Source organism: Emydura macquarii, unplaced genomic scaffold, assembly GCF_026122565.2.
Source record: "Emydura macquarii macquarii isolate MOO-44397 ecotype Brisbane River unplaced genomic scaffold, CSIRO-AGI_Emac_v2 contig_1113, whole genome shotgun sequence".
Lineage (NCBI taxonomy): Eukaryota > Metazoa > Chordata > Testudines > Chelidae > Emydura > Emydura macquarii.
Window position 1 is genome coordinate 175,805 of NW_027131250.1, and position 10,844 is coordinate 186,648.

Below are 10,844 nucleotides of genomic sequence, written 5' to 3' on the forward strand. Positions count from 1 at the left end.
TGCTTTTTTTTTTTTTTTGGGAGAATTGAATGGCGATTATTTGTCTTTCTCCTTTTCTGTCCCGGAGACGCAACGTTTTGCACAGTGAATTCCCGCAAAATGTGTTTTTTCTTTCCAGTAAACAAATCCATCCATGCCAATCAGAGAGGGGATAAACCATTTGGAAAAGGGAAAAGGCTCCAGATGCAATTTCAATTGAGAACCGTGGGGACAGTAAAGATTTATCTCGAAAGACGCCAGTGAAGAAATCCAAAAATAAACAAGTGAGATTTTTGAAAAATGCAATGAAAAGCATCTCAGTTTTATTGGGATTTATTTTCCTTTCCATTTTTGATCAGCTCCGCTGCTGTTTAAAGGGTTAAATTGTAATTTAAATTCAATTGCAAATCTCACTTGGGGTCTATGTATTGCTCGGCGTGATGGGGAGCAGCTCTGGATTTCGGGTGTGACGTGGGCAGTGCCTGGCACAATGGTGAGCCTATCTGGGTCTTGGGTGGGGCCCAGTCAGTGCCTGGCACAATGGGGATGGGCGGGACCTGGGTGACAAAATGGAGAGACCTTGTGTATCATGGGCATGGGCTGTGTGGGCCTGGCATGATGAGGAAGCCCCTGGATCACAGGCGGGGTCCAGAAATTGTTCCTGTGGAAATGGTAGGAAAATGCCCACCCCCTGTCCGTTGTTACAACCCATTTTCCTCTGGAAAAGTGGGGTGGGGAAAATTTTCAAAAATTAAAACAAGAGAGAAAGTAACTGATTTAAAATAGTAATAATAATAATAATCACAGCCCCTAGTTCTCAGAGCACTTTACCAAGGAGGGTCGGTATCGTTATTCCTGTTTTATAGATGGGGAAATTGAGGTATGATGGGGCAGGGGTTTGCAAGCGGCAGAGCGAGGAATAGTTCATCGGTTTTCTGAAACGCAATGCTGGGCTCTATCCACTAGGTCCCGCTGCTTAGTCTCACCGTTTAACTTTCTCTTTAAGCAAAAGGGCTGAAAAAGTGTGGGTGGGGAAATAATCAAATTTTAACGCTTGGCTTCTGTTTTCTAACTGGGGAAACCAGTCATGAAGCGGGGAAAGGTAGATTTCCTCCCTAGATGGTCTTACTTTTTTCAAATTTCTATTGGGGAGGAGGGGTGTTTATCACTTGCAAGGGAAATATATTTGATGGGGGATTTTTTTCCCGGGGAAAATTCCAGTGGGAAAAATTCCCCCTGTCAAGACTAATCTGCAGAGATTTAAGACATGGGATTTACCATATTGAACAAAACCAATGTCCTCTTTTGTCCCATTATCTGACCGATAAGAGAGGAGGTGATAAGAAGCTGTGAGGTGATGACTGATGGAAAGAAAGGAAATTGGCCGTTTCGGTTTTCTCAGTCTGGTAACACAAACAGGAGTCGGATTTAAAGTCTGAGAAACGTAGTGGGATTCTCAAAAAGCGCCTAACTCCCTTGATTTCAGTGGGAATTAGGGGCCTAACTCAGGTCAGCAATTTAAAATATTCCATCGACAGGCACTTCTTTACCTTGGGTCCGACTCATCTTGTGTTCCCAAATAGTTTTCAGAAGGAAAATACAAGGTCTGCTTTCTCAGTTGTACTAAAAGGGGCTGTTTCCAGACATGTTAAAGCTACTTTCTACCACCAGGGCAATGCAAAGGGCGCGTTTGGCTGAAGGCGCCTGTTTCAGCTTTGAAATAGCGAGTGACGCTGCTATCAGTAGGGTTCAGAATTAACATGCTGTCTGAAGCTGGTTTTAGCTGCTGGCACCCCCTGCAGTTGAGTGGGTATCATGGCGAGTCTGCCTCAATTTCCCCTTTGGTTGGCCAGTCACCATTTAGCCCCGTGTCTGGTACTTCCTTGCTAGGACTCCACCCAGCTCTTAAATATTATCTCCCCTTTTGGGGTGGGAGCCGGTCTAGTGAGTCAGGACCTGGAACCTTAGAGAAGAGCTGAGCGACTCCAGCTTCAGCATGTTGACTCTGGACCCTACTGATGACAGGATGGGGCGAGGAGGGGAGAAGAAATGACACGGGACAGGTGCGTAGTCACGTCCCTTAATGCCTGACCGGAAGGTACCCCGGGACTGTGGTGAAGGGCGCAGGGGTACAAACCTAGCAGACTGTGTCTGCAATTCCCACTTGCTCTCTGACTCTGGCAGCCCAGCTAGGCTCTGCCCCCCAGGGGCTCTTCTGCCTTCCCAGCTGCTGCCCTCCTCCTCTGGCCCTGCAGCCTTTTCTCACCCCAGCTGTGAGACGGCCACTGGTCTGCCCCGTGGACTCTTCGAGGTGCGTCCACACTGCAGCTGGGAGGGGTCAGGGCCAGTTTGGGAAGAGGGACCCGCGCTAGCTGTGCTCGAGCTGTGGATAGTTGTGCCACCGTGTGCCTGGGTAGGGCGGTTGTGCGTGAGAGGAGTGTGTTAGGGAGGAGGTGTGGAGAATGGGTGTGGGTTGTGTTAGGGAGGAGTGTGTGTGTGTGTGTGTGTGTGCGTGTGCGTGGGAGGTATTGTGTGGGGGGAGGGTTGTTTGGTGGGGTCGGGGGTTGTGGTTTGTGGGTGGGGTTGTGGGAGGAGTGTGGGGAGGTTATGTGTGTGGGGGGGAGATGTGGGTGGAGGTTGCGGGGGAGATTGCGTGTGGGTGAGTGGGTTGTGTGTGGTTGGGGTTGTGTGTGGGGAGGGTTGTGTATGGCTGGAGTTGTGGGGGAGGCTGTGTGTGGGTGAGGGGGCTGTGTGTGGTGGGGGCTGTGTGTGGGTGGAGTTGTGGGAGAGGTGTGTGGGGAGGTTGTGTGTGAGTGGGGATTTGTGGGTGTGGTTGTGGGGGAAGTTGTGTGTTGGTAAGGGTGTTGAGTGTGGGTGAGGGGGCTGTGTGTGGGTGAGGGGGCTGTGTGTGGTGAGGGCTGTGTGTGGGTGGGGTTGTGGGAGAGCTGTGTGGGGCGGTTGTGTGTCTGTGTCACTGCTAGTTGTAGTGCACTAGCTGGCTCGAAGCCAGCACATGTCCAACTACCAGAACTGGGCCTCACCCCTTCACCACAGAGGCTGATGCCCCCTATGAACCGGGCTCCCCTTCGCGGCTGGGATACCACAGGGCCTGTGCACCCCGAGACACACACACGGGGCAGCTCGCATCTCCCCAAGCTGGCGTCTCTGCCGGGCTGTCTTCCAAGCGATTTGCTTTCCGTGGGGAAGGGAGTTTCCTGGTCCGGCAGGGGGGGGCTCTGTAGGGCATCCTGTGTTTCCCGAGGTGGTCCGCAGAAAGCCAGCCTAGAGTAAGGGGGGTGAGTTGAGCCTCTGTGCCTTACAGAGCAGCCTACTTCGTCTCCCTCTGCTTTGGGTTCTTGCGGGTGATGGTTCTGGATTTGATGCAGTAAAGTCGTGTGGCGGTGCCACCTTCCAGCAAGAGGATTTGGTGCCTTTCGCTCCCATCTCCTTGTGTGCACCATGACTGTGGACTCGGCTTCCTTTAGGGCCGGTTACTGTCCCGGCCATCAGGCCTAGAGATGCCGTTTGAGTTCATCGCCGTGAGTCGCATGCTTAGATTGGGCGGGAAAGGGGCAGATTTTATGGTAAATCCTATGGCCGCCCAGGGCATGAAATCCTGCAGTTCTCCTCTTCCAGGGTCATCTCCCCCCAGCCTGGGCACGCGGTGGCTGGAGAGTTTGGAGCATCCGTGGCAAACAAGAGTCCAGTCCAAGTCTGAGCCCAGCCCCACACTCTTCTGGTCACCATGCGGGGCTCCCTCATACTCGGACTCCTGGCTGTACTCCTACCTGCAGCTAAAGGCCAATGTGAGTCTCCAAACCAGGAGTTTTACATAATTGTCCTTTTGCATCCCTTGGCTCCACTGGCGTCACTCCTGATTTGCCCCAATGTAACCCTGGCTCCAGTGGAGTCATTCCTGATTTACTCCAGTGTTATTCCATTGTCTTAATTGGAGTCACTCCTGATTTACTCCAGTGTCACCCTATTGACTTCACTGGAGTCACTCCTGATTTAATCCAGTGTTACCCCATTGTCTTAATTGGAGTCACTCCTAATTTGCCTCAGTGTCACCCTATTGGTCCTAGTAATTCATATCCATTTTATGGCTCCTTTACATCATGTAAAGGGGCCTTTGTGTAAACTGCTCAAGACCAGACAGACCGGCTGTGCCACATACCCTTCATACATCACTCTGTAACCCTCTCTATAGCTCCCTGTGACCATTCACCCCTCTGAGGCTTTGCCTACAGAGGGACGCTCTAGAAAATGAATCCAAATTAACCAAAACTGATTTTGAACTGGATTAAATCCATCTAATTTGGAATAAAAGTGGCCTTAAATCAGTTTCTTACTTTACCTCCAATGTGAATTAAACAAAACTGAATTAAGGCCACTTTAATCCCAACAGAAAGTGTCCAGAGAAGAGTTTAACCAATCCAGTTTAAATCCACACTTTAGGTTAATCCAGATTAAAAATGGCTTTAATTCAGTTGCATTCACCTCCACCATGAATGATTTGAATTCATTGAGGGTGTGTACACTGGGGTTTAATCTGGTTTAACTAATCCAGATTAGTGACACCTGTAAATACCCCCATGTAGACAAACCCTTAGGGACACATGGGAAGAAGGGATGGACCTTTGCACCAGAATTAACCCTGGATCTGTGGTGTTTCTTCTCACAGTTTTATGTTCACTTTGCACCAGTTCCCTGGCGAATTGTTCTACCAATACGGAGACGTGCAAGGTGACCTCCTTGCAGGGGGCCTGCATCTTTACTCTGGAAACGGTCTCCTCAGGTGAGTGAGGGGGTTTGGTGCTTCCCTTTCCTGCCCCAGACCGACCTCGCTTTCCAGCCAGCCAGTGACACTTTCACCCCTTTGCCAAAATCCGGGGCCTTACAGGGTCGCTTCCAAGAGGGTGAGAAATAAACAAGATGGATCAGGTCTATTCCAGAGGGGGGTGTGTGTGGGGGGTGGTTGTGTATGTGTGTGGGGGAGATGTGTGTGTGTGTGAGCAGGTGTTGGGTGTGTGCATTGGGTTGTGCATATGGGGGATTGTGTGTGTGTGTGGACGAGGGTGTGTGTGTGTGTGGGGTGGTTGTGTGTGTGTGTGGGGGAGATGTGTGTGTGTGGGGACAGGTGTTGGGTGTGTATGGGGGTTGTGCATATGGGGGATTGTGTGTGTGTGTGGACAAGGTTGTATGTGTGGGGGGGGTAGTGTGTATGTGTATTGTTTGTGTTGTGAGGGAGAGTTGGGCATGTGGATGTTGTGGGTTGGCTGTGTAGAGTGTATGGGTTTGGTGTTGTGGGGTGGGAGCTTGTGTGTATTGTGGGGGGGTGGGTTGTGTAGCGTTTGGGGGCAGTTGTGTTTGTTGGGGAGGTTGAGGGTGAGTGTGTGGGGGGCTGTGCATGGTGGGGGAGGGTTGTGTATGTGGGTGCTGTGGGTTAGGGGTGTGTTGAGGGGAGGGAGTTGGGTGGGGTTTGTTGTGGGGCAGGGGCTTGTGTGTGCTGTGGAGGATTGTGTGGGGGAAGATGTGTGTGTGTTCTGAGTGTGTGAGTGGGTTGTGTCAAGTAAGGGATGGAGGGTCTGTGGGGGGGTGTTGTGGGGAGGGTTGTGTGGGGGAAGATGTGTGTGTTGTGAGTGAATGGGTTGTGTTGAGTGGGGATGCAGGGGTTGTGAGATGTGTGTATTGTGGAGGTGTTGTGTGGTGGGGGAGGGTGCTATAGGGGAAGGTGTGTGTGTTGTGAGCGTATGGATAGGTTGTGTCAGGTGTGGATGGAGGAGTTGTGGGGTGTCTGTCCGTGTGTGTCGTGGGGGAGCGTGGTGTGGGGAAAGGTGTGTGTGCTGTGAGTGTGGGTGGATTGTACTGGGTGTGTGTGGAGGGGTTGTGGGGCGCACGTGTGCGCACGCACGCAGGCTGATTTGGTTGTTGTCTTTCCCTGCACCTAGGAGGAAATGACAAAGAGAACGTCCACGCAGCTTGCGTGGAGGACAGAGCTGCCTGCCGTGCAAACCTCCTCAGCCTGACCGTCGGAACCGACACACGAGTGAGGGCCAACTCTGTGTGCTGTCAAGGGGACAAATGCAACCAGAATCTAACCGTGGCCGGTACGTCCCGGGTTCTGCCCTTCGCAGGCACAACCAGCCGACAGGCGGGAAAACAATTTACCTGCGAACGTTCAAAATGTCAAAACTCTTTCTGTTTTGCAGGCTTAAAAATTGAGTTTTACATTTTTTGCGTGTGCAAAATATTTTTTTGGGAAAAAATCAAATTGGCCAAGTTTCATCCCCCACTAACTTTTTTGCCCTTGAGTGCGGCACAATGAGCAGAGACTGATTTTTTTTTCCGGTTTCGAGCTGGTTCCGAAAAAAAAATCGAAAACAAATTTTGGTTCCGCTTCAGCTGAATCCAAAAGGTTTTCAGACATTACCGGGAATCGAAAAAGTCAATTTTCGGGTTTTTTCTCCCTATCATGAACCTGGGTCTTCCACATCCCACCTCCTCCTGTAACTCTCCTCTGGCATTTTGTAGCTAAATAACCCTGGGGTGTGTTTGGGTTTTTTCCGATCTTTTCCTTTTTCCTCTGTAACGTTTCCAAACATCTCCAGTGCTGCCAAAGTTACAAAGGGCCAGAGTCGCATCATTTCATTTTTATTCCTTTTACTGCTCTTCACCTTTCCCCCAAACCGGAGACAATTGGGAACATTACCGGGGAAAAAAATAAAAAACCACAGATTTCAATCGACTACATTCACTGGCAAAAAAACCAATCCGCCGCTCCCGAGAGCTGAAATCTTTTGAACACCAAAATGAAAATCAGCGAATTAAAACAGTTCATTTTGGAATTTCCTGGTTAAAAAAATGTGATTTTCCCATGGGATATTTGGCTTACGTTTGACACTCTGGAAAAGAGGGAGGGATGCAAAGAATTGGGTGACATGGTCCAAGCTATAGGCTTGGAGAATGATTTTAGAAGCAGCGTTTGAACAGGGCCAGGTTGCATTGGTGAAAGCCAGAGAGCAGGATGTCATTGGTGTCGACAGGTGAGATGATAAGACCCTGGACGAGAGTTTTAGCCGTGTGAATGCTCCAAAATTCTGACATGATTTTTTCTCCGATTGTTCCCAGTGCCGTCAAACAGCACAGCCACGAATGGGCTGCAATGCGTCGCCTGTGACGCACCAAATGCTGACGAGTGCAAGGACAACCTGAACGTGCCCTGCATGGGTTCTGAAGATCATTGCATTGACTTTGCTGGGACGCTCGCTGGTAATTCCTCCGCCTGGAACTTGGGAACTGACCTAGTTTCCCTGGGCATTGGGAATTCCTACCATAGCTGGTGAAATCCAAAATCCCCTCACCCTAGAACTAGTGAAATGTATCAAGTGACATCTTTATTTTCTTTGATACGGGCCCCTGTTTTTCAGCACCGAAGATTTATGAGAATCAGCACCTGGGGTCCTAGTTTTTCCTGGGTTCTATCCCTGCCTCTGGTAGGGGAGTGGGGTCTTATGGTTAGCGCAAGGATGGGGAGCCAGGACTCCTGGGTCCTTTCCCCACAGTCTAGTGGGTTAGAGCCGATTCAGGCCAACTGAAGCATTTTGAGAATTTGTGTCAAATTTGCCCAATTGTTTCTTCCTGAAAAAACCAAAATGGTCCGATTCAAAATATCATTTTCTCTCAGTTTTTATACTGAAAAAAAGCATTAACAGCTCCTCTGAAAATCCTCCAATGAAACATTTCCTTTCGACCGTAACTAATTTTTGTCACCGTTTCCATTTTACCGAAAACCGTTCATTCCGGATCAACTTGAAACCGAGTGCTTTCAACCATTTGTCAGGCTGAAAACTGACCCCCCCAAAATGGGCTATCGGCAAAGCTCAGTGGCCCAGGCTGGTGGGGAGGGGGGCGAGATGGAAAAGGCCAAGCCTCTCTTGCTTCTGATCCACTGTTTATTTCTGTCTGCAGCTAATACCAACACCACTTTGATCTTGAAAGGCTGCGCTACCCAGAGCGCTTGTGAGTTGAAAGTCAATGAAAGCTTTTACTATTCCCAGAATACGTATACACTAACCAAAGCCAACTGCCTCCCGGCTACCAGCAAGGGTTCTACCACTGCCGTTCATGCCCTGGCGTTCTTCTCAATGTTGGCCGGGCTGCTCCTGGTGAAACAGCTGTCCTGATTTGCCCTCTCTCTGCAAGATCCTGGAGAAACCACCTCACGGGCCCCCACTGAGATTTGGGGGTGCCTTTGGGGACATGAATTAGTCGCAGGTGATCAGGATACATATAGGTGTAATTCTCCTGCTTCAGTTATGCAGGATGTCAGCCTTAAATGGCCTTAAAATAAGTGAATCAATGAATCCAGCGGGCTGAATAAAAATGGGATCGAACCCGTTCAGGTGTCTGCTTGTTTCTTGTGACGGGGAGGCGGGCGAAGGATTTTTCCAGCATGCACAATGCTGTATTGTGGGGGTCACTCCCCCTGCATCACCCTATAAGAATGGCCATACCGGGTCAGACCAATGGTCCTGTCTTCCGACAATGGCCGATGCCAGATGCTTCAGAGGGAACGAACAGAACGGGGCAATCCATCCGAAGGATCCATCCCCTCGTCCACACCCAGCAGCTGTTCTACTCTGCCTCACGCCCCCTCCTTCCTTGTCAGAGTGAAGAGCGGGTGAGCGTCTCTGTAGTACGGCCGTCTTATCCGGCCGGGTCGCTGCGGCCCTTCCTTGGGTCCAGACTCGGGGGGAAGCCACAGTGCCTTCCTAAATGGGGAACAATTAGCTCGTGTGTGGGTCTTAGCTCTGGCCCTCGGGCAGGGCGGGCAAGCCCGTGGTCTCTAACCTTCCAAGCCCCCGCAGGGTGACGCACATCGGCAGTCTATTGCCTCGGGCCCGGAGGCCGGATGAGGCCAGCAAGCAGTTTAGTGCCCTGACCCCTTGGCAGGGCGGGCAAACGAGTAGTCTGTGGCCCCGGCCTTTAGGCAGGGCGGGCCAGCAAGTAGTTCAAGGGCCCGTCCGTTAGGCAGGGCGAGGCAGGCAGTGGATTCGCTATCGGTAGCAGCTGAGAAGAGCACACGGCTATGGCTATCCCTGGGTCACTTCCTCCCCGTATCCCCAGGTACCTGTAACCTCCGGGTCCTCCGGGTCGCAGGGGTCCTCGGCCCGCGGCAGGCCCACCAGTCCCTCCTCGTCCACTGGTGGCAAGGCAGGGAGCTCCTTGGCGGGGGGCAGCTCCTCTAGGTCACAGGGCTCCTGGCGTGCTTCGGCATCAGGCAGCTCCTCCAGGTCCCGTCCGGCCTCAGGGGGTATCTCCCATCCGGGTTGCTCGGGGGGGCTCAGTCCAGTCACTGGGATCTGGGCACCTGGTCCAGTCACTGGGGTCAGGTAGCCTGGTCCAGTCACCGGGGCCCAGAGGCCCTACCCAGTCTCTGGGCCCTGAGGCAGGATGAGGGAACGGTCGGGGTCTCTGCTCTGGGAGGCGAGCAGCCCTGATATCGGCTCAGCTCCAATCTAGCCTAGGCCTCAGCCAGCGGGGAAGCACGTCTGCATCCAACAACAGTCTCCTCTCTACTGAGCTCCGGGGCCTGTCTTTTATACTGCCCCTTCCTGTAGAGACTCTGCCCCGCTGTTGCTGATTGGGCTGGCCGGATGGTCCTATCACTGCCAGGCCTTTCAGTTGCCGGGCAGACTGGCCTGCCAGCCCTATCACAGCCCGGCCCTTCTGTTGCTGGGCGGACTTGCCTGCTGGGTCTGTTTCGGTCCAGCTGGGTCGCTGTGGCTCTTCCTCGGGTCCAGACTCCAGGGGAGGCCACAGCGTCATCCTACAGTCTCCATAGAAAATGTTGATGAACGTGAAAAAAATTGTCTCCGTTTTTTGGGCACAGAATTTTAAATTTTGCTTGGCAGAAAATTTTGATTTTTTTTCAGCGGAGATTTGAAAGCTGGAATGTTTCCGCTCAGAACCGCTGCCCTGATGCCTCCTGGGAGTTGTAGGCCATGTGCTCAAGCATCCATTCTTTAGAGTCTGGGCTTGCTGGTTAGAGTACATTTCCCACGATGCAACACAATATCTGCTCTTGGAGAGGAGAGGAGAAGAGATGCATCATGGGAGTCCCTAACCACGGTGCATCATGGGCGTTAATTATCTTTTTTCCCCTTCTTACTCTATTTTGCTCAGGGGTGTGAAAATATTTGCACCCTTCTGCACCATACCTATGCTGATCTAACCCCTGGTGTAGACATGGTTAGGTCCATGGAAGCATGCTGCAGTTGACTTAGCACTTTCTGCCTGGGGAAATGGATTAGCTACGTTGATGAGAAAATCCCTGTCATGTTAGTGTCTGTAGCATAGATAAGCCCTTATTCTTTCTCCCTCTCTTTTTCTTTTTATATTTCCTAGGGCTGGGCAAAAACGTTTTTGTTTTACAGATGACAACATTTTGTACTAGATAAAAAGTGTGATGAAAAACATTTGCACCATTTGCAAGGCTCCAATATTGTCCGTGAAGTGATTTCAAAGAAATGAAATCGAAACCAGGTTGAGGCAGGGAGGGGAACAAACCTTGCTGGATTTTCAACCCAATTCATATCCAAGCCAGGTTCCTCATTTTTTTTTAATTGCTTCATTGGAAAATTTCCCCATAACATTTTGAACACAATGAAAATTTGTCTATGGAAAAACATCCCCCCAGTCATACCTGTTTTCCCAATTAGCCCCCTGTAGGTGGTGTCTACACTGTAGTGCTACAGCTGTGCCACTGCAGTGTTGTAAAGGTATACAAGTCCTGAACCATCTCTTGTTAAGGTGGCATTTCACAGTCCCGTTGAATGTATATCTGGGAGACAAATGGTTGC

The 10,844-nt window shown here is 50.9% G+C and overlaps 1 protein-coding gene across 1 annotated transcript; it reads left to right on the forward strand.

The window, feature by feature from the left end:
• The first annotated feature begins 184 nt into the window (after positions 1-184).
• On the forward strand, positions 185-8,379 carry LOC137151606 (phospholipase A2 inhibitor and Ly6/PLAUR domain-containing protein-like). Its single transcript, XM_067545876.1, has 6 exons — positions 185-263; positions 3,616-3,785; positions 4,664-4,777; positions 5,931-6,089; positions 7,111-7,251; positions 7,951-8,379. Exons 2-6 carry the CDS (start codon positions 3,725-3,727, stop codon positions 8,163-8,165), a joined length of 690 nt encoding a protein of 229 aa, XP_067401977.1. The 5' UTR covers positions 185-263; positions 3,616-3,724; the 3' UTR covers positions 8,166-8,379.
• Positions 8,380-10,844: the final 2,465 nt, after the last annotated feature.